The sequence below is a fragment of the Muscardinus avellanarius genome (genome assembly GCF_963383645.1).
Source record: "Muscardinus avellanarius genome assembly, chromosome: 10".
NCBI lineage: Eukaryota > Metazoa > Chordata > Mammalia > Rodentia > Gliridae > Muscardinus > Muscardinus avellanarius.
In genome coordinates, this window is record NC_137796.1 from 74,602,181 (window position 1) to 74,625,515 (window position 23,335).

The 23,335-nt window shown below is 50.3% G+C and overlaps 2 protein-coding genes across 3 annotated transcripts in view; one reads left to right on the forward strand and one right to left on the reverse strand.

Moving 5' to 3' along the window:
* Nucleotides 1–793: 793 nt before the first annotated feature.
* Nucleotides 794–23,335, forward strand: part of FBXL18 (F-box and leucine rich repeat protein 18) — a gene marked incomplete at its 3' end in the record, with an annotated part of 37,076 nt that continues 14,534 nt past the window's right edge. The window contains exons 1-3 of the mRNA XM_080702984.1: nucleotides 794–988; nucleotides 10,701–10,916; nucleotides 12,454–13,997. Coding sequence (XP_080559110.1) covers nucleotides 971–988; nucleotides 10,701–10,916; nucleotides 12,454–13,997 — 1,778 coding nt within the window. The 5' untranslated portion in view covers nucleotides 794–970. The remainder of the gene's footprint in view (nucleotides 989–10,700; nucleotides 10,917–12,453; nucleotides 13,998–23,335) is intronic.
* Nucleotides 7,775–8,689, reverse strand: LOC308269118 (large ribosomal subunit protein eL13-like; the record flags this gene model as incomplete). 2 transcript variants are annotated; one of them, XM_080704281.1, is made up of 2 exons in its annotated part: nucleotides 7,775–8,284; nucleotides 8,426–8,689. In XM_080704281.1, 2 exons carry the CDS (start codon nucleotides 8,687–8,689, stop codon nucleotides 8,057–8,059), a joined length of 492 nt encoding a protein of 163 aa, XP_080560407.1. In that variant the 3' UTR covers nucleotides 7,775–8,056. The 2 variants fall into 2 exon arrangements, with proteins under 2 accessions (XP_080560407.1, XP_080560406.1); XM_080704280.1 differs by having other exon boundaries at nucleotides 7,775–8,689.

Here is a 23,335-nt window from a genome sequence, read left to right on the forward strand (position 1 = left end):
GGATTACAAGCCTGCGCCACCACACCCGGCTGGCAAAATGTTTTTATGCGCAAATGTTAATGTAAAGTCATATCATCCATACATTCATTTACTCAGTGAGCATTTATTCAGTGCCTACCACATCCAATGGTTAGTTCTAGAAATCCCATACCTCTTTACAATTTATACTGGGGCCGGATTAGGGCAAAAGAAATAGAAAGATAGCTGGACCTGGTGGTGCACGCTTGTAATTCCAGTTTTGGAATTTTGGAGATTTGAGACAATAGGATCGTAGTTCGCGGCCAGCCTCAGCTACTTAGTGAGTCCCTCAGCAACCTAGTGAGACCTTGTTTCAAAATTTAAAAATGGGGCTGGGGTGTAGTTTGGAGGTAGAATGGCCCTGCGTTCCATCCCCGGTACTGCAAAATAAATAAATAAATAAATAAATAAATAAATAAATAAGAGAGAGAGAGAGAAAAAAATAGGAATGGGGGTGTAGCTCTGAGGTAGAATGCACTGGGGTTCCATTCCCAGTTCTGAGAAACAGGAGGGGAGCAAATATGGGCGTGCGTAGGTGAATGCAGGGAGCAGGCCTTGAGATCCTTTGCAGGTTGCCCTGGTCATCTGACAGGTGGCTTGTGGGAACGGAAAATGCGAAAGCCTGGCTGGTAGGTTGGACAGGGCTGGGCCCAGGGCACGGAGTTTGCAGAACGAATTCAGCGAGCAGGCCGAGGTCCCCGGTGGCCTACTTAGCCCGCCACCTCCCAGGTCGTGCCGGTGCCGGAGGCGCCGCACCCAACATGGCGGCGCGCGCGGCCCGCCTGCCGCAGAGCGGAAGTGCGTGTCCGCGGGCGCCGGAAGTGGCACACAGCCCCGCCCCTCGCCGGGGTCTCCGGATCCGCGGACGCGCCGGCTTCGAGCATCCTTGACCGTGCGGACCTCAGGCCCCGGGGCTGCGGCTCCGGCGGCCCCCGCACGGCGAGCCAGCAGCATGGCCAGCTCCGGAGAGGTACAACACGCGACTCTCTCCTCTTTGCTTCTGCTTCTGCCCCTCTTAGTCCTTCCCATCCCTACCCGACCCCTCCCTCCGAGACCCACCTTTCATTACCGACCCTGGCCTGGCGCCTGGGCCCGTCTTAGCTCACTTCGCCCTCCTCTCAGGCCCCCGCCCTGCCTCCGAAGTCTCAGGCTGTCTGTCCCCTTTGTGTTTCCCATCCCGTTCCCAGCTCCACAGTCCTGATCTCCAGAGTGGCTCTGTCCCCTGACTTGCCAAGATCTTCTGGGCCTCCCAGACTCTTGCCCGAGGCCCCTGTGCCGTGGCTCAACCCTCGCAGCTTTTAGACGTTGCCCCTCTATGCCCACTTCTCACCCTCTTTTCTTTTTTTTTGGGGGGGGGGGGCTCTGGATATTGAACCCAGGGCATTCTACAAACTGCGCTATACCCTAACCATTTTTATTTTTGTTTTGAACCAACGTCTTGCTAGATTGCTGAGAGTCTCGCTACTTGCTGAGGCTGTTCTTGAACCCGTGATCCTTCTGTCCCAGTACTGGATTCCAGGCCTCTATGCCGGGCCCCACCTTCTTTTGTGTATGTCAGGGTCTCCTTAGGTTGACCAGAGTCTCACTATTTGCTGAGGCAGTCCTCGAACCGGCGATCATCCTGTTCCTGCTACTCAAGTACTAGGATTACAGGCGTGGGCTATCTCTGAATGCTCAGTTTTTCTCCAGCTGCCTTCTCTCTGGAGTGTAGGACTTGGCAGAGAGTGATGGAGGAAAGCCCATTTCACCTGGGGACTTAAGACTTAACCCTGGCATTCATTCCTCAGACTTCACAATTTAAGTCCGAGGAGGGAACACTGCATGTACTACAATAGTGCGTGTACTCTGATGGAGTGCAAAGTATTGTTTCTGCAGACAAGGATGTAGCTGGGCTCTGTACTCTGGTGGCTTCTTGCCTACCTGTGTGTGTACCTAGGTTTTTAGCTATCCTCTTTCAAGATTTAGCCTGGTGGGTGCACTGCTAAGTCTTCGAAGCTTGCCTGGGTTCAGGCAGTGAGAGGTTCAGGTGTTTTCTTCAGAGTGGAAGGGGCATGGGTGTGTGGAAGATAGCCTGAGTTTGCTGATAGCGCTTCTTCATTTGAAGTGATTTGGGCTCAGAAGTTGCCTCTATGGCTCCTTGACTGACAGGGAAGGGTTTGTGTCCTACCTACAGACTGGTAATAGAATTGAAGGATCAGAAAGCTCCAGCTCCCAGAAGAAGGTTTCTTGGGTGTCTTGCTGTGTTAGCAGATCCCAGTTAGACCTGTGTGTCTGAGAGGAGTCTGAGAACTTGGTTATATGGAGTGTGGCCTTAAAGGTCCCTCTGTCAACTTAGTGAGGTGATCAGCAACTTATTGAAAACTTGTTTCAAAATAAAGAATAAAAATAGGGCTGGGGTTAGAGCTTGAAGGTAGAATGTCCCTGGGTTCAATCCCTAGTTACACACACACACACACACACACACACACACACACACACACACACAGTCACTGTTTCTTGAAGCCAGGTGCTCTCTGGGTAGCAAGGCCTGCTTTTTGCTGCCTCTCTGGGAGGAGAGGAAAGAGGAGTCTGGGTCTGTCCTGAATGTGGAGATCAAAGTCTGTTTTGTGGGGTGGTCAAATTATCCACATCATTCATTCACTCATTCATTCATTGATTTTGCAATTCTGAGGATCAAACACAGGGCCTCATATATGCTAGGCAAGCACTCTACTACTGAGCTCCAGCCTGAAAATTCACTTTTTTTTTTTTTTGGTGGTATTAAAGTTTGAACCCAAGCCCGGTGTGGTGGCGCATGCTTGTAATCCCAGAATTTGGGAGGCTGAGATGGGAGGATCGCGGTTCACTGACAGCCTCAGCTATTTAGTGAGGCCCTCCGCAACTCAGTGAGACCCTATCTCAAAATAACGAATAAAAAATTGGGCAGGGGGTATAGCTCGGAGGTCAAATGCCTCTGGGTTCCATCCCCAGACCTACAAAAAAAATTAAAAAATAAAAATAAATTAAAAAATAAAGTTTGAACCCAGAGGTATTCTTTTGAATCACACCCCAAGTCCTATTATTTATTTATTTATTTATTTATTTTTGCGGGTCTGGGGATGGAACCCAGGGGCATTCTACATCTGAGCTACACCCCCTGCCCTATTTTTTTATTTTTATTTTTTGTGGTACTGGGGTTCCTGGAAGCCCTTCTACCTCCGGGCTACACTCCCAGACCTATTTTTACATTTTTATTTGGAAACAGGGTCTCCTAAGCCAGCACACGCAGCTGGCTTCGAACCTGCGCGATCCTCCTGTCTCTGCCTCCCAAGCGCGGGGATTACAAGTGTGTGCCACCACGCCCGGCCCTATTTTTTATTCTTTATTTTGAAATCGGGTCTCACTGAGTTGCAAAAGGCCTCACAGAGTAGCTGAGGCTGTCCGCAAACTGTGACCCTCTGGTCTCAGCCTCTGGAATGCTGGGATTACAAGCATGCGCCACCACGCCCGGCTTTATTTTTTGTTTTGAAGCAAGGTCTTACTAGGTGGCTGTCAGTCTCACTATGCTGTTGAAGCTGTCCTCCAACCTGCGATCCTCTTGTCTCAGCCTCTAAAGTAATGGGATTACAGGTGTGTGCCACCATGCCTTGATCAAAATTTAAAATTTACTCTTTTTGTGGTGCTGGGGATTGAACTCAGGGTCATTGTTTTTCTGAGCTACACCCCTAGCCCTATTTTTCAGTCTTTCTTTCTTTCTTTCTTTCTTTCTTTCTTTCTTTCTTTCTTTTTTTGTGGGTTTTAGGAATGGAGCCTAGGGGCATTTGACCTCCGAGCTACGCCCCCTGCCACATTTTTTATTCTTTATTTTGAAGCAGGGTCTCACTGAGTTGCAGAGGGCCTCACTAAGTAGTAGCTGAGGCTGTCCGCGAACCACAATCCTCTGGTCTCAGCCTTCCAAATGCTGGGATTACAAGCGTGAGCCACCACACCAGGCTTTCAGTCTTTTTATTTTTGAAACAGGGTCACACTGAGTTGCAGAGAGCCTCACTAAGTAGCTGAGGCTGGCTGTGAACCTGGATCCTCCTGTCTCAGCCTCCCAAATGGCTTACAAGTGTGTACCACCGTGCCTGGCTCCCAGCCCAATATATATATATATATTTTTTTTTTGCCTGTCTGGGGATGGAACCCAGAGGCATTTGACCTCCAAGCTACACCCCCTGCCCCATTTTTTTTTTTCTTTATTTTAAAACAGGGTCTCACTGAGTTGCAGAGGGCCTCACTAAGTAGCTGAGGCTGTCCGCGAACCGGGATCCTCTGGTCTCAGCCTCTGGAATGCTGGAATTACAAGCATGCGCCACCAGGCCCGGCTTCCAGCCTGATTTTTTTATTCTTTTTGTTTTATTTTTTGGTACTGGGGATGGGATCCAGGTGCTTCTACCTTTTAATTTTTTAATTTTTGCAGTACTGGGGATAGAACCCAGGAACATTCTACCTCTGAGCTACACCCCCAGCACTAATCTTTTGTTGTTCTTTATTTTGAAACAAGGTCTCACTAAGTTGTGGAGGGCCTCACTAAGTAGCTGAGGCTGTCTGCAAACAGCCATCCTCTGGTCTCAGCCTCCCAAATGCTGGGATTACAAGCGTGTGCCACCATGCCCGGCTTTATTCTTTATTTTGAAACAGGGTCTCAGTAAGTTGTAGAGAGCCTCACTAAGTAGCTGAGGCTGGTTATGAATCCGGATCCTTCTGTCTCAGCCTCCCAAGTACTAGGATTACAAGTGTGCGCCACCATCGCTTGTAATCCCCGCACTTGGGAGGCTGAGACAGGAGGATCACACAGGTTCGAAGCCAGCCTCAGCTACTTAGTGAGGCTCTCAGCAACTTAGTGAGACCCTGTTTCCAAATAAAATAGAAAATAGGTCCGGGAGTACAGCCTGGAGGTAGAAAGCCTCTGGGTTCCACCCCTAGTACCACCAAAAAAAAAGAAAAAACCAAAAAAAACCACAAAAAATCAAAAACAAGTGTGCGCTGCCATGCCCAGCTAAAATGTTACTCTTAAAGTGTACAATTAAGCTGGGCACAGTGGTATATGCTTATAATTCCAGTACTTGGAAGGCTGAGATGGTAAAATAAAAACTGTATTCACAACGTTGGCCAACTTTTACCCTATCTGATTCCAGGATAGGTTGTCTGATTTTCAAAGTTTTTAAAAATGCAATTGTCAAAAAATAAAATAGCCAGGTGTGGTGGCGCACGCTTGTAATCCCAGCACTTGGGAGGTGGAGACAGGAGGATCACGCAGGTTTGAAGCCAGCCACGCCGGCTTAAGAGACCCTGTTTCCATATAAAAATATAAAAAATAGGTCTGGGAGAATAAATAGCCTGGAGGTAGAAGGGCTTACAGGAACCCCAGTACCACAAAAAATAAAATAAAATAAGCCGGGCGTGGTGGCGCACGCTTCCCCGCGCTTGGGAGGCAGAGACAGGAGGATCGCGCAGGTTCGAAGCCAGCTGTGCTGGCTTAAGAGACCCTGTTTCCAAATAAAAAATGTAAAAAATAGGTCTGGAAGTGTAGCCCGGAGGTAGAAGGGCTTTCAGGAACCCCAGTACCACCAAAATAAATTAAATAAATAAATAAATAAATAAATAAAATGCAATTGTCCAGGACTGTTCCAGTGTCTGAAAAGGAGGGTTTTGGTTTTTTTCTTCTAGATATTAATTTTATTATTTATTTATTTATTTTGCGGTACTAAGGATGGAACCTAGGGGCATTCTAACTTCAAGCTATACTCCCAGCCCTATTTCTTATTCTTTTATTTTGAAACAGGGTCTCACTGGATTGCAAAGGGCCTCATTAAGTAGCTGAGGTTATCTGTGAACTGTGATCCTCCTTTCTTAGCCTCCCAAATGCTGAGATTACAAGTATGTGCCACTATGCCTGGCCCTTTTGTGGTTTTGGAAAAAGGGTCTTCACTAATTTGTTGAGAGCCTCACTAAGTTGCTGAAGCTGTTCTTGAACCTGTGATCCTCTATTCTCAGCCTTTCAAGCACTGAGATTATGGGTATGCACCACCATGCCCAGCCCCGCCCCCCCTTTGGTGGTACTAGGAATAGAACTCAGGAGTATTCTACCTCCAAGCTATATCCCCAGCCCTGTTTTATTTTATTTTATTTTATTTTATTTTTTGGTGGTATTGGGGGTGGAACCCAGGGACTTTTCTACCTCCAGGCTATACTTTCAGACCTATTTTATACTTTATTTGGAAACAGAGTCTCACTAAGTTGCTGAGAGCCTCACTAAGTAGCTGAGGCTGGCTTCGAACCTGTGTAATTCTCCCGTCTCAGCCTATCAAGGGTGGGGATTACAAGCGTGCGCCACCACGCCCGGCCTATTTTATTTATTTTTATTATTTTTTGTGGTACTGGGGATCGACCCAGGGTCATTTAACCACTGAGATACAACCCCAGCTCTATTTTTTTTTTTCTTTTTTTGTGGTACTGGGGGTGGAACCCAGAGGCATTCTTCTGCCAAGCTACAACCCCAGCCCTATTTTTTATTCTTTATTTTGAACCAGGGACTCAAAGAGTTGCAGAGGGCCTCACTAAGTAGCTGATGCTGTCCTCAAACCTTGATCCTCCTGTCTCAGCCTCCCAAATGCGGGGAATCCAAGTGTGCGCCACCAAACCCAGCTTATTCTTTATTTTGATACAGGATCTCACTAAATTTCAGAGGGCCTCCTGAAGTAGTTGAGGCTGGCTGTAAACCTGCGATCCTCCTGCCTTGCTAGGTTGATGAGAGAGTCTCACTGCTTTCTGAGGCATGTGCCTCCATGCCTGGCTGGGAGTCTGCTTTTTAAGAGGTACCTGGGTGATCCTCCGTGCCTGGTCTTCAGGAAATACTGTACTAAGGGAAAGTCACGGTGTTCGGAAACAGTAGGCCCAGAACATGACATGGCATGGCAGCAGGCTTGGGTCTATGATCACCTTCTACCCTGGTAACAGGGACGAGGGCAGATGAGGTTGAGGGGAAGGGAAGATGGGAGGCTCTGCTGTGCGACAAGTCCTTGTATTTCTGACCTTTGTGGTAAATGTCCTTTCCCTCCTGGCTGTGTCCTTTGGTGAACACTGACTCCCCTCTGGAGGATGGAGGACGCTTCTTTGTTTCCAGGGAAGAACAGGTGGGGACCATTCTGGGACACCTTGGGTCTTGCTGGTGGGATACAGAGCTGGGCAGGACAGGGAGCGAGGACGGCACAGTCAGTTCCTGGGGAAGCTTTGCTGCTGGTGTGGGGCATGCAGACTGGCTCTTCCTCCTTGGGCTTCACAGTTTCCATGGCAGCAGCAAGGGTTTCACAGGCTCAGCTTCCATCCACACAGTCATGTACCAGAAGCAGGGTGGAAGAAGGCAGGCTGCAGATGAGGGTCGTATAGACACAGTTGTCAGAAAATGCAGTAGAGATGGGCGTGGTGGTGCACGCTTATAATCCCAGCATTTGGGAGGCCGAGACAGGAAGATCCGGGTTCGTAGACAGCCTCAGCTACTTAGTGAGACCCTTTGCAACTCAATGAGACCCTGTTTCAAAATAAAGAATAAAAAATAAGGCTAGGGGTGCAGCTCGGAGGTAGAATGCCCCTGGGTTCCACCCCAGTACCACAAAAAAAAAAAAAAAAAAGAAAGAAAGAAAAAAAGAAAGAAAAAGAAAATGCAGTAGAAATGATGTGGGTGCTTTCCTGGGAGTGATCACTGTAGAGAGAGGGCTCCCAGTGTTAGGAAGGTAAGGGGTCCGTCCATGGGCTTCTCTTGCTGCAGTATTTTTTTGGGGGAGGTATTGGGATTAAACCCAGGGGTACACTATTGCTAGGCTCTATCTCCTGCCCTTTTTTCATTTATTTATTTAATTTTTGTAGTCATTCTACCTCCAACCTAGACTCCCAGCCCTTTTTTTTTGTGTGTGTGTGGTACTGGGGATGGAACCCAGGGGCATTGTACCTCCGAGCTACAGCCCTATTTTGTTTTTTTTTTACATTTACTACACATTTATTACAAAGCCCCAGTGCTTCATTTTTTCTTTTCAACGTCCTGTTCTGCAGCTTCCTTGGCCCTCTTTGCCCGGATGCCGAATAGCTGGGCATTGGCGCAGGCCATGCGGACACTGGCAAAGGCCTTGAAGTTCTTCTCCTCTTTGGTAATAACTCTGGGTTTTTCTTTCTTGTACACGTTCCGGATGGGCATCACTGGCCCGTTCAGCTGGGTGGCCAATTTGAGTTCTTCAGCAGAGCTGTCTCCCTTCTTGGGGGCCGAGGGCTTCCTGGGAAAGAGGATGAGCTTTGAGCGGTACTCCTTCAGTCGCTGCACGTTGGCCTGCAGGGAATCGGTGGACTTGTTCCGCCTCCTCGGATCCGCAGAGATGCCGATGGCCCGGGCCACTTTCTTGAGGATGCTGGCCACCCTCAACTCCTCCAGGCTAAAGCCCCTGCCGGCTAGGACCTTGGTGTGATACCTCACCTTGGAGCACCTCACTATGGGCTGGATGGGGTGGGACGGGGAGGGGGCGATGCAGCACGCTTTTGCTTGCCGGGCCTTGCGTCTGCATATCTTCCGGGCCAGCTGGTTAAAGCACGTGGCCCCGTGCCACTGCCAGTCCTTGTGGAAGTGGGGCTTCAGGATCATGCCATTCTGGCTGGGCGCCATAGCTCTTGTGCTGGAGCCGCTGAGTGGAAAGGCCCCTATTTTTAATTCTTTATTTTGAAACAGGGTCTCACTGAGTTGCAAAGGGTTTCACTCATTAGCTGAGGCTGTCCATGAACCGGGATCCTCCTGTCTCAGCCTCCCAAATGCTAGGATTTCAAGCATATGCCACCACACACAGCTCCAGCCCTATTTTTTATTTTTTATTATTGTTATTTATTTATTTATTTAGTGGGTTGGGGGATGGAACCCAAGGGCATTTGACCTCCGAGCTACACCCCCTGCCCTATTTTTTATTCTTTATTCTGAAACAGAGTCCCACTAAGTTACAGAGGGTCTAAGTAACTGAGGCTGTCTGCGAACCACAATCCTCTTGTCTCAGCCTCCCGAATCCTGGGATTACAAGCGTGCGCCACCATGCCGGGCTTGGGTTTTCATTTTGTTTTGGGACAAGGTTTCTTTAAATTGTTCAGGCCAGTCTCAAACTTGATTCTCCTGCTTCAGCCTTCCCAGTAGCTGGGACTACAGATGTGGCCCCTGTGCCCAGCTTCCTAAAGTCTTATGTATTCATTCGTCCTTGATTTGGGGATTTCCTTTTACATTAGCAGAGGGCCAGCACCCTCCCCCCTCTTGGCTGTGCAAATCAAAAAGGCCAGCCGGGCATGGTGGCACACACCTGTAATCTTAGTACTTGGGAGGCTAAGACAGAAGAATTGTAGGTTTGAGACCGGCCCCAGCAACTTAGTGAGACACTGTCAGTAACCTAGTGAGACCCAGTTTCAAAACAAACATTAAAAGGGGTAGGGTTGTAGCTTGGAGGTAGAATGCCTATGGATTCAATCTCTAGTAACACACACACACACACACACACACACACACACACACACACACACATGGCATTACATTAGCTGGGTGTGGCACACGCCTGTAATCCCAGTACTTGGGAGACTGAGATGGGAGGATCACAGGTTCTAGGACAGCTTCAGCAATGTAGTGAGATTCTCAGCAACCTAGCAAGGCATTATTATTATTATTATTATTATTATTATTAGTAGTAGTAGTAGTACTACTACTACTACTAATACTAGGTGGGGATTGAACTCAGGAGTATTCTACCTCCAAGCTACTCCCCCAGCCATTTTTATTCTTTTGACTTTTGTGTGTGTGTGTGTGCTACTAGAGATGGAACCCAGAGGCTTTCACCCTCCAGGCTTACACTCTCAGACCTATTTTACATTTTATTTGGGAGCAGGATCTCATTAAGTTAGTGATAGCCTCACTAAGCTGCTGAGGCTGGCTTCGAACCTGCATGATCCTCCTGTTTCAGCCTCTCAAGTACTGGGATTATAAGTATGTGGGCACACTCGCGATCACAGCATTTGGGAGGCTGAGACAGGGATTGCTGTTTGAGGACAGCCTCAGCTACTTAGTGACCCTATTTCAAAATAAAGAATAAAAAATAGGGCTGCGGGTGTAGCTTGGAGGTAGAATGCCCCTGAGTTCCATCCCCAGTACTGCAAAAAAAAAAAAAAATTTCAGAGTTGACTAGAGGAGGCTGTTAGCAAAAAATCTTTTTTTTAAAACAGATAGTGGTCAAGCCGGGTGTGGTGGCACACGCTTGTAATCCCCGCGCTTGGGAGGCGGAGACAGGAGGATCGTGCAGGTTTGAAGCCAGCCGTGCGCGCTGGCTTAAGAGACCCTGTTTCCAAATAAAAATGTAAAAATAGGTCTGGGAGTGTAGCCCGGAGGTAAAAGGGCTTCCAGGAACCCCAGTACCACCAAAACAAAAAACAAAAAAACATAGTGGTCTTTCTAATTTATTTGATTTGGTCATCTAAATGGGGATTTTGAAGAATTTCATGAGTTCTTTGCTATCCAGGAGAGATTTGGTAAAAGCACCTGCTTCCCCATAGACTGTGGGGCTTCTGCTGTTTTCTGCCCCTAGCTTGGGGAAGCCAGGTCGACAGCTGCCTCTGGAGATCCTGTGGAAATCTTATGTCTTCCTTCTTTCCAGGACATGTCCAACGATGATGAGGCAGCCCCCGCAGTGGCTGAGGTGGCAGGTGGTGCCCACCTGCTGGGCTTCTCTGATGAGATCTTGCTGCACATCCTGAGCCACGTTCCCAGCACAGACCTGGTTCTGAATGTGCGGCGCACCTGCCGGAAGCTCGCAACTCTGTGTCTCGACAAGAGCCTGGTCCACACTGTGTTGCTGCAGAAGGACTATCAGGTGAGGCAGGTGCGAGGCAGAAGATCAGAAATGTCCAAGACACCAGTATTGGGAACTGGCAGGGCTCTGGGCGGGCCCTGTGCTGCAGGCACTAGATCCCCACTGGAGCAGTCTTCAGTATGCATTGAGCGACAGAAAGTCAGGGCAGAGAAGTATGAGTGGCATGGCACTGAGGGAGGAGGGGTGGGTGGGAGACCTGCTTCCCTGTGGACCCCTGGATGCAGGTTGCAGGAAGTCCCTTGTGACGCTGAACCTGCAGTGCTCTCTAGCAGGGCGGGGTGGCACTGTGACATCTCAGCGGTGTCTGGGAGTTACACTTTCTGTGTGGAAATCTCTTTGAAATCCCTGCAGGAGCCTGTGCTCCCCCACTGGGCATGGATTCACTCGAGCCAGTCACAGCCTGGTTTGTGAGGAGGAGTTAATGATGGGAACATGCAAATGATGTGAAGGAAAGCAGCCGGAGCGAGTGTTGCTCTTCTGTGGTGTTTTGGACAAGCAGCTATGCCCAGGTGGCCTCCATGCAGCAGGCTGCTGGGATTGCACCCAGGGGGGATTTTTTAAATTTTATTTATTTATTTATTTATTTATTTATTTATTTATTCATTTATTTTTGTGGTACTGGGAATGGAACCCAGGGGCATTCTACCTCCGAGCTACACACCCAGCCCTATTTTTTTTTTTTATTCTTTATCTCTTTTTAATTTTTTTGCAGTACTGGGGATGGAACCCAAGGACATTCTACCTCCAATCTATATCCCTAACCCTATTTTTTATTCTTTATTTGGAAACAGGGTCTCACTGAGTTGCAAAGGGCCTCACTAAGTAGCTGAGGCTGTCTGCGAACTGCAATCTTACTGTCTCATCCTTCCAAATGCTGGGATTATAAACATGTACCACTACAACCGGCTTTTTTTTTTTTTTTTGAAACAGGTTCTCACTGGGTTGCAGAAGGCCTCACTAAGTAGCTGAGACTGTCCGCAAACCGTGATCCTTCTGTCTCAGCCTCCCAAGTACTGGGGTTACAAGCATATGCCACCATGCCTGGCTTAATTTTTATTTTGAAACAGGGTATCACTAAGTTGGGATGGGTCTTACCACATTGCTGAGGCTGGCTGCAAATCTGTGATCCTATTGTCTCAGCCTTTAGTACTAGCATTACAAGCACATGCACCATGCCCGTTTTTATTTTTTATTTTGAAACAGAGGTCTTGCTAAGTTTCGGTGGCTGGCCTTGAGCCTGCAATCCTCCTGTCTCAGCCTTCCAGGTATTGGGATTACAGGCATACACCACCACATGCAGCTAGCCAAGTGGTTCCTTCAGTGTCTGTACCATGTTCCCTTTTCATGAAATGAGGGTCTCTTGACTGCTGGCTTAGGGCAAATAAATGGAGGGTTCCCCACCGAGTTGAAGCAGAGGCCACTGCTCACCTTATGCTTCCTGAGCATCGAGGGCAGTGTGCGCAGAGGCACCCAGGAGGCACCTGGCGCCTTTATCCCCTTTCCTTCCTTCCTTTCTCACCCCACCCCTGTCCTGTAGGCCAGCGAGGACAAGGTGAAACAGTTGGTGAAGGAGATTGGCCGGGAGATCCAACAGCTGAACATGGCTGGCTGCTACTGGCTGTCGGGCTCCACCATCGAGCACGTGGCCCGCTGCCGGGGCCTGGTGAAGGTGAACCTCTCGGGCTGCCACCTCACCTCCCTGCGCCTCTCCAAGGTGCTCTCTGCCCTGCAGCACCTGCGCTCGCTGGCCATTGACGTGAGCCCTGGCTTCGACGCCAGCCAGCTCAGCAGCGAGTGCAAGGCCACGCTGAGCCGTGTGCGGGAGCTCAAGCAGACGCTGTTCACACCCTCCTATGGCGTGGTGCCCTGCTGCGCCAGCCTCCAGAAGCTGCTCCTCTACTTTGAGATCCTGGACCGCACACGGGAGGGTGCAGTGCTCTCGGGCCAGCTCATGGTGGGCCAGAGCAATGTGCCCCACTACCAGAACCTGCGCGTCTTCTATGCGCGCCTGGCCCCTGGCTACATCAACCAGGAGGTGGTGCGTCTGTACCTGGCTGTGCTCAGTGACCGCACACCTGAGAACCTACACGCCTTCCTCATCTCCGTTCCCGGCAGCTTTGCCGAGAGCGGGGCCACCAAGAACCTGCTGGAGTCCATGGCTCGCAACGTCGCCCTGGATGCCCTTCAGCTGCCTAAGTCCTGGCTGAACGGCTCGTCCCTCCTCCAGCACATGAAGTTCAACAATCCGTTTTACTTTAGCTTCAGCCGGTGCACGCTGTCTGGTGGCCACCTGATCCAGCGGGTCATCAATGGTGGGAAGGACCTCCGGAGCCTGGCCAGCCTGAACTTGAGTGGCTGTGTTCACTGCCTCTCCCCAGACTCCCTGCTCCGCAAGGCGGAGGACGATATCGACAGCAGCATCCTGGAGACGCTGGTGGTGTCTTGCTGCAATTTGCGGCACCTGAACCTCTCGGCCGCTCACCACCACAGCTCCGAGGGCTTGGGCAGGCACCTCTGCCAGCTCCTGGCCCGGCTGCGCCACCTGCGTTCTCTTTCCCTGCCCGTCTGCTCCATTGCGGACTCAGCGCCCAGGGCAGACCGTGCACCTGCCCAGCCCGTGATGCACGCTGTGCCCCGTGGCTTTGGCAAGAAGGTGCGCATAGGTGTGCAGACCTGCCCCAGCCCCTTCTTGGCTCAGACAGTCCCTCAGCCTTCCTCCGTGTTCTGGTCTTTGCTGAAGAGCCTGCCCTTTCTGGAGCACCTCGAGTTGATTGGGTCCAACTTCTCCTCAGCCATGCCACGCAACGAGCCTGCCATCCGCAATTCCCTCCCGCCCTGCAGCCGAGCGCAGAATGTGGGGGACTCAGAGGTGGCCGCCATTGGCCAGCTGGCCTTCCTGCACCACCTGACTCTGGCCCAGCTTCCTGGCATCCTGACAGGGTCTGGGCTGGTCAGCATTGGCCTACAGTGCCAGCAGCTGCAGTCTCTCTCGCTGGCCAACCTGGGCATGATGGGGAAGGTGGTATACATGCCCGCCCTCTCGGACATGCTGAAGCACTGCAGACGACTGAAGGACCTCAGGTGAGGGCCGTGGCTCCTCTGCCGTCTCTGCTGGCTCTCTGAAGGCCTCCGAGGCCAGCAAGGGGGAGTGAGTAGCCGGCGTTCATGTGCCTACAGCCAGCCTCCTGCGAGTGGAACTTAGAGGCTCTGATGTGGGCCTGTCCCCAGGGCCTCAGAGGTGGGATGGGGCTTCAGTATGTAGTACACCGGGCTCAGGGGCTCTGGGGAAGCTGTAGTCTAGCAGAGCCCTGGGGTGCTGGCGGCAGGGTTACCTGAGCATAGCATTGTGCTTATTCCTCATAGTCCTGTGATTGTACGCCATCTCATCTGACCCTCGTAACCGAGCGAGGTGGATATGGTTGTTCCCAGCCACCAGAACTGGTATGTGGGGGAGCCAGGATTTGAACCTAGAGCTTCCTGGCCCAGCTTTGTGATTCTTGGAGGATGTACAGGAGTTAGCCAGGGGCTGTGGGTTCAAGGCTTCTGGGTTGGCAGCATCTGCAGAAACCTAGAGGCTTGAAAATTCACCCAAACCCATCTGATTCAGAGCAGCTGGGGCCCTGCAGGGAGGTGGGAGGACAGGTAAGGTGAGGTGAGAGATGCAGGCAGGTGCTTAAGGACTTGAGCGGGGGGAGTGAGGGGGTGTGCAACCATGGAAACTGGAGAGGGACAGGATAGAGAAGGCAGATTCACTGGGAAGGGGTGCAGACTCCCAGGAATATTTGGCCTGGAGTAAGGTGGTGGCACCAATCCAGAAGAGCAGGAGGAGGTAAAAGCTACAGGCCTTGAGCCAGGTGAGGGGCACCCTCCTGTAATCCCAGGATGATCACAGGTTTGAGACCAGCCTCAGCTACTTAGGGAGACACTGTTCCAAAATAAAAAGCCGGGCGTAGTGGCGCACGCTTGTAATCCCAGCACTTGGGAGGCTGAGACAGGAGGATCACGGTTCTTGGACAGCCTCAGCTACTGAGGCCCTTTGCAATTCCGTGAGACCCTTTTTCAAAATAAATAATAAGAAATTGACGCCGGGCGTGGTGGCTCACGCTTGTAATCCCAGGTTCAAAGCCAGCCTCAGCTGGCTTAAGAGACCCTGTTTCCAAATAAACATAAAATAGGTCTGGGAGTGTAGCCTGGAGGTAGAAGAGTTCCATCCCCAGTACCACACACACACAGAAAAAAGTAGGGTAGGAGATATAGCTCAGAGGTAGAATGCTTCTAGGTTCAATCCCAGTACCACACAAAAGAAGAAAAATGGGGTGGGGTATGGCTCAGAGATAGAACACCCCTGAGTTTAATTCCCAGTACAACAGCAGCAACAAAAAGAAGCCACGGGCCTTGGAGAACTCCTCCCTAGGCTGTTGTCATGGGGCTCACTCGTGTTCCAGCGCCAAGTATGGAATGGACTTGCACCAAATTATGCCATGGGATGAAGGGTGTTCTGTGATGTCCTGGTATTTAAAGGATAGGAATTTGTTAACTAAAATGTATTTTGAAATCTTGACAGAAAGATCTGGTTTTGAAAAATCACCCAAAACATGAAGGTGGCAAACCCACTCTACAAGGGCTGGGGGTAGCTTGGTGGTAGAATGCCCCTGGGATCAATCCCTGGTACCAAAAAGAACAGAAGAGCAGAGCTGAGCGTCTTACCCATCAGTCTAATGCCAGACCTTGACCTTGGCCCTTCAGGCATGCAGGAGGAGAAGGCGTGTCCATTACAAACCTCCGCTCTCCCCTGTGGCTTCTGCATGACAGGAAGTGAGCTGGATCCAATGGAAACCAGCAGGTGCCATGATGTTAGCCAGGCTGCCTGACCTTGTTCACTGAGCATGGCCACCCAGGGCTGTTGGGTTTTGCCAGTGTTGGTATGAGAACCTAGAACCAGAACTTGGCCTTCCAAACAGCAGAGCAGATTGCTCGGAGCCTCTGTGTTGTTGAGTCCACACCCCTGGGGTCTGCAGCTTGATTGCAGTTGCAGCAGATGCAGGGCTTAGGTCTGGTGGTTATCCACACTGGGCTGAGCATCCCAGCTGTGCTTGATTTGAGAACTGAACTATTTTCCTTTTACCTCTGGGGAAAACATTGCAGCTGGTGCTTGAAGATGTGCTGCTGCAGCAGTCAGCCTGCCACTGCCTCTACTCTGCCTCCTGTGTCGGCTTTCTGGCTTCTAAGGTTCAGATGCCCTCCTCGTCGTCTTTGCTGCCCTAAGCCACCAGGTGTCAGCTCCCTAGTTTCTTACTGCTTCACCTCTGTCCAGTGTCTCCTCCACTCCTGTCCTCCAGTGCCTTTTCCGCCATGGCCCTGACCTTTCCTGGAGGAGCGTGTGGATCACAGAATATCTTCAGCACATAACTCCTCCCTAGGACTCCCAGGGAGTCTTCAGCACATAAGTAGCAGGTGACCATGGGACTGGAGCACACGGATTTGGCAAGGGGCACCTGGTGAAGCCTGTTTGGGAAGAGGAGGAAGATACAGCAGAGGATGCTGAGCAGATGCTGTCGGCATGGGAGCAGCTATGTGGTGGGTCTACCTCTAAGCTCACAGGTTGCTGCCAAGCTTTCATCTGCTTGTAGGTGAAAGCTGAGGATCCCTTTGAGATCCTTAGCAGCCCAAGTATAGATGCCATCATCCTCTTTGCAGATGTGGTAAGCGAGGCCCAGAGAATTCACGGACCTGCCCAGGCACTCGCTGTACCATGCACGGCTGGAGTGACTCCTGCCTCACAGAGACTGATCATTGATTGAGACAGTGCAGCAGTGCTTGGTGGTGACTGCAGGCCTTTGGGGTTTGGGACATGGTTCCTATGGCCAGGCATCTCCAGGAACAGGGCTTTGCATCCAGTGTGGGAGATAGGACTGGGTATAAACTTTGTTTTTGTTTTTGTTTTTTTGGCAGTAGTGGGGATGGAACCCAGGGGCATTCTACCTCCAAGTTATACCCCCAGCCCTCCCCCCCCCCTTTTTTTTTTGGTGGTACTGGGGTGGAACCCAGGGGCTTTTCTACCTCCTGGCTATATTCCCAGACCTATTTTTTATATATACTTTTTGGAAACAGGGTCTCACTAAGTTGCCAAGAGCCTCACTAAGTAGCTGAGGCTGGTTTTGAACCTCTGCAATCCTCCTGATCAGCCTCCCAAGCACTGGGATTACAAGTGTGCACCACCACGCCCAGCTTCCCAGCCCCATTTTTTATTTTTATTCTTTAATCTTTATTGAAACAGGGTCTCACTGAGTTTCTTACTAAGAATCTTACTAAGAATCTAATTCTCACTGAGAATCTTACTAAGTAGCTGAGGCTGTCCACAAACCGTGATCCTCCTGTCTCAGCCTCCCAAATGCTGGTATTACAAGCATGTGCCACCACGCCCAGCTTTCCCCAGCCGTTTTAAATTTAATTTTAAGATAGGGGCTTGCAAAGCCAGGCATGGTGGCGCACGCTTGTAATCCCAGCATTTGGGAGGCTGAGACAGGAGGATCATGGTTTGTGGACAGCCTTAGCTACTACTTAGGCCCTTTGCAACTCAGTGAGACCCTGTTTCAAAATAAAGAATAAGCCAGGCGTAGTGGCACATGTTTGTAATCTCAGCATTTGGGAGGCTGAGACAGGAGGATTGCACAGGTTCGAAGCCAGCCTCTGCTACTTAGTGAGGCTCTCAGCAACTTAGTGAGACCCTGTTTCCAAATAAAGTATAAAAAAATAGGTCTGGGAGTATAGCTGGAGGTAGAAAAGCTCCTGAGTTCCACTCCCAGTACCACACACACACACAAAAAGTAAAAAATTGGGCTGGGTGTGTAGCTTGGAAATAGACTGTCCCTGGGTTCCATCCCAGTACTAAAAAAAAGGGGGGGGGGCTTGCTAAGTTGGCCAGAGTAGCCTCAGGCTTGTGATCCTCCTGCCTCTACCTCCCAAGGCTCTGGGATTACAGGTGTGAGCCATCATGCCTATCATAAATGGGTTTTGTAGGCCATCCTGAGAACCTGACTGTGGCTCATAAAGGCATCTCTGTGCCCAGCAGTCACAGAACCACGTCTGCTCAGAATTGGGTACTGCCTGTACAGAACAAACACCGTTTGCAGAATGCAGCCAAATGGCCCTGTTCCTCTGGATTCCTGCCTTCGGTGGCAGGCAAGCCCGGGAGGCTGCAGTGAGTGGAGCAGGTGGCGCCTGCTGGCCGTGGGCAGGAGGTGCAAGAGGAAATGGTGTTCTGGGCCAGAGGCTGGCGCATGCTCCTAGGGATGTGGGGGCTGCCCGCGCTCCTGTACGTCCTAGGGGAGTGTTCCTGAGACAGCAGCCCTCTGGATCCCAGGCTGACCTACTGGCTGCTGCCTCCACTGTCCCAGTGTCATGAACCCAAGCGCATACCAGCCTGAGCTCCTGTCGGCAGGAGGTGGGGCAGGTATGTGCTGTTTTGGCTCCAGACTGGGGCATGTCTCCATGGCAAAAGGCTCACAAGTCTTCTTTCCTAAGACTGGTGAGGCCTTGTCACCCTGAGTGACCTTGGGCCACCTGACCTCAGAACCAGGACAGCCTCTGGGCAGAAGCCAGAGAACAGTGCAAGCCAGGTCTGGCAGGGCCCCAGGAACACCTGTGAGGCCGGGGCTGCCTCACACCTCCCAGTGAGAGCTAAGTGCTTCTTCTTTTTTTTTTTTTTTGCAGTACTGGGGATAGAACTCCGCCATTCTATCTCCAATTCTATCTCCAAGCTACACCCCCAGCCCTATTTTTTTATTCTTTATTTTGAAACAGTGTCTCACTGAGTTGCAAAGGGCCTAAGTAGCTGAGGCTGGTCATGAACCTCCTGTCTCAGCCTCCCAAATGCTGGGATTATAAGCATGTGCCACCACACCTGGCGAGCTAAGTGCTTCTTATGCCCAGAGCCGTGGGGAGACCAAGACACCCCGAAGGAAGATGGTCTGAAGGTCAGATTCTTGCTGGCTGCAGTGGCTGCCTTTACCTCATCCCTTGCCCAGCCTCAGACATGCCAGTCACTTGTTTAGGTCAGTCCTTCCAGCCATCCTGGGTGGCAAGTGAACGCGGCCTACTGTACAGGGGAGTGGGAGATTGTCGGAGCACACTGGCCCCAGCACTAGGGAAACGAGAATGTGCAGGGCACTCCCACCAGGCACCCCCCCTACCTGGATCACCAGTGACCTTCAGAGTGGAGAATCTGGAGGTCGCTGTTTAGCTGAAAAGGTCTAATAGTGCACAAGCGGGCCACCACTTGTGATCGGCCGGCCTGGGTTGTCCTGGGCTGGTAATGCAGCCCACATCGCCACCTAGTGAATGAGGTGGAAGTTGCGGCCTGGCACCCTTGGGCTCCACCCCCCTGTGTGGGAGGGGAGAGCCCAAGCAGCCTACAGCAGGCAGGGTGCCTCAGGGGTACTTTTACACCCTCATCTCCCTGCTCCCAGGTGGGTAGAGGGATCCTTCCCTAAGTTTTATTTATTTTTCAGCCGGGCGTAGTGGTGCACACTTGTAATCCCAGCATTTGGGAGGCTGAGACAGGAGGATCGCCTGTTCAAAAAATAAAAATACTAAAAATTAGGGGGGTGTAGCTCGGAGGTACAGTGCCCTTGGGTTCCATCGTAATACTGCAAATAAAATAAAAATTATTTTTTAATACTGGGGGACTGAACCCAGGGGAATTTCTCTTCCAGGCTACACCCAGCCTGGCTCTAAACTTTTATTTTGAAACAGTGTCTTGTTAGGTTGCTGAGAGTCTTATTGCATTGCTGAGGCTGTCTTTGAACCTGCAATCCTCCTGTTTCAGCCTCCCAAGTACTAGGATTACAGACATGTGCCACCACACAGGGCCTAGGTATTGTTTTTTTTTTTGTTTGTTTGTTTGTTTTGGTGGTAGTGGGGGTGGAGCCCACAGGCTTTCTACCTCCGGGCTATACTCCCAGACCTATTTTATACTTTATTTGGAGACAGGGTCTCACTAAGTTGCTGAGAGCCTCACTAAGTAGTTGAGGCTGGCTTCAAACCTGTGCGATCCTCCTGTCTCAGCCTCCCAAGCGTGGGGATTACAAGCATGCACCACCACGCCCGGCCTTAGAGTTTGTTTTTAAAAAGAGAATCAAAGCCGAGTGTGGAGGTGCACGCTTGTAATCCCCGTGCTTGGGAGGCTGAGACAGGAGGATCGTGCAGGTTCGAAGCCAGCCTCAGCTGCTTAGTGAGGCTCTCAGCACCTTAGTGAGACTCTTTCCAAATAAAATATAAAATGGGTCTGGGAGTATAATCTGGAGGTAGAAAGCCTCTGGGTTCCACCCCTAGTACCACCAAAAAAATAAAATAAAAGCCAGTCTCATCTACTTAGTGAGGCTCTCAGCAACTTAGTGAGACCCTGTTTCCAAATAAAACATAAAATAGGTCTGGGAGTGCAGCCCAAAGGTAGCAAGCCTCTGGGTTCCATCCCCAGCACCACACACACACAAAGGTCTGGGAGTATAGCTCGTAGGTAGAAAGCCTCTGGTTTCCACCCCCAGTACCACAAAAGAAAAAAGAGAATCAGCCCAGTTTTTTATTCTTTATTTTGAGACCGTCTCACTGAATTGCAGAGTAGCTGAGGCTTGCCACAAACCTGCAATCTTCCTGTCTCAGCCTCCCAAGTACTGGAATTACAAGTGAATGCCACCATGCCTGGCTTATAAATTTTTTTTTTTTCGGGTTTCACTAAGTTGTGGAGTGCCTCACTAAGTACCTGAGGCTGGCCGTGAACTCAGATCCTCCTGTCTCAGTCTCCTAAATACTGGGATTACAAGTGTGTGCCACCACACCCGGTGGGCATTCTACCTCTGAGCTACACTCCATCCCTTTTTATTTTTTTATTTTGAAACTGGGTCTCACTTAGTTGCTGAAGCTGGCCACAAACCTTCAATCCTTTCATCCCACTCTCCCAAGTACTGGGATTAAAGGCTGGTGCCACTGTGCCTGGCTCCCTCCCGTCTTCCCGTGGTGGCTCTGTGGCGGGGCTTGTGTGGTCTGTATACAGTGCGGCTTTGGCCTTTCCCTGGTGCTGGTGCCTGGCAGCCCTGCCAGGCCTCCTTCCCCTGCCCTCAGTACTGAGGACCACAGCACATGCGATGGCCTTCCCAAGTCACCATGCATGGCACTGACTCTTGCCTTAAGTCCATGTGAATAAAATAAATGCCAGTCTCACCACTGCATGCCAGGCCTTCCGTAGCCATGCGTGACGACCAGCTGGTGGCCCCCGTGGGGCAGCAGGGGCAGCCCTGCTCCGTGCTCATGTCTGGCTCTTACTTTTGCAGACCTCTCTCATATCACCTGAGCCATGTGACCTGTTGGGATCTCCTGGGTGCAGGCCAATGCAGACAAGCCCAAGGTCCTGGCTTGTGAGCTTGTGTCTGGCTTTGCACACAGTGAAGACAGAACACCTGTTGATTGCCTCCATTTTTTTTTTTTTTTTGGTACTGGGGTTAAACAGCTATACCCCCAGCTGTGGGTTGTTTTTATTTTTTTGTGGTACTGGGGATTGAACCCAGAGGCATTCTACCTCCAAGCTACACTCCCAGCCCAATTGTATTGTTTATTTTGAAAAAAGGTCTTAGCCGGGCATGGTGCTGCATGCTTGTAATCCCAACCCTTTGGAGGCTGAGACAGGAGAATCACACAGGTTCGAAGCCAGCCTCAGCTACTTAGCGAGGCTCTCAGCAACTTAGTGAGACCATTTCCAAATAAAGTATAAAATAGGTCTCGGAGTATAGCCCGGAGGTAGAAAAGCCCCTGGGTTCGGCCCCCAGTACCACCAAACAAAAAAAAAAAAAAAAGAAAGAAAGAAAGAAAGAAAGAAAGAAAGAAAAAAAAAAAAAAGCCGGGCGTTGGTGGCCCTTGCCTGTAATCCCTGCTCTTGGGAGGCAGACAGGAGGATCGTGTAGGTTCGAAACCAGCCGCGCTGGCTTAAGAGACTCTGTTTAAAAAAAAAAGTATAAAAAAATAGGTCTGGAAGTAGAAGTAGAAGGGTTTCCAGGAACCCCAGTACCACCAAAAAAAGAAAAAAGGTGTTGGCAGGTTGTCCTCGAAGCTGTAAACCTGTCTCAGTCTCTCGCGTACTGGGATTCGAGGTGTGTGCCACCATACCTAGCTTATTATTTACTTATTTATTTATTTATTTATTTATTTTTGCGGTGCTGGGAATGAAACCTAGGGGCATTCTATCTCTGCGCTACACCCCCAGACTTATTTTTTAGTCTGTTTTAAAACGGTCTCACTGAGTTGCAAAGGGCCTCACTAAGTAGCTGAGGCTGTCTGTGAACCATGATCCTCTTGTCTCAGCCTCCCAAATGCTGGGATTACAAGTGTGTGCCACCATGCCTAGCTTATTATTTATTTATTTTTACTTATTCTTTGCCATACTAGGGATGGAACCCAGGGGCTTTTTACCCCCGAGCTATACCCCCAGCCTATTTTTCATTCTTTATTTTTGAAACGGTCACACTGAGTTGCAAAGGGCCTCACTAAGTAGTAGCTGAGGCTGGTCTCGAACTGTGATCCTTCTGTCTCCGCCTCCCAAATGTTGGGATTACAAGTGTGCACCACCATTCCTGGCTCTTATTGTTTATTTTTAATTAACTTTTTATTTTGTTTACCTGGAAATGAACCCAGGGTTGTTCTACCTCTGATCTATACCCCCAGCCCAATTATTTTTATTTTGAAGTAGGATCTTGCTAGGTTGATGAGAGCCTCACTACTTGCTGAGGCTATTCTTTTTTTTTTTCTGGTGGTACTGGGGGTGGAACCCAGAGGCTTTCTACCTCTGTGCTGTACTCCCAGACCTATTTTCTATTTTATTTGGAAACAGGGTCTCACTAAGTTGCTGAGAGCCTCACCAAGTAGCTGAGGCTGGCTTCAAACTTGTGCGATCCTCCTGTCTCAGCCTCCCAAGCGTGGGGATTACAAGCATGCGCCACCATGCCCGGCTTGCTGAGGCTATTCTTGATTTTATGATCCTCCTGTCTCAGCCTCCCAAGTACTGGGATTACAGGTGTGCACCCCCACACCCAGGTGTTGACTGCCTCTCACTTGAGCTTTGGTTAGCTCAGCATCTTTCAGGGCAGTCCACATCAACTCATCCTAGAAGTTTCTCTTTTTTGGTGAGAGCCATGGCTTAGACCACCTCCTCGGGGGTGTCCTCCGAGGTCTCCACCTTGATCTGGTCTGTGCACAGTGAGAAGCAGGCCTTCTGCAGTTCATGCTGGGCTACCTCATAGACAAAGCTGGGATGACATGGGCACTGTCTGATCCATGGACAGGGCTGAAGCTGCAGAGACCCAGGCTCCAGCTCTGAAGCTGGGTTTTCTTTCTTTCTCTTTCTTTCTTTCTTTCTTTCTGTCTGTCTGTCT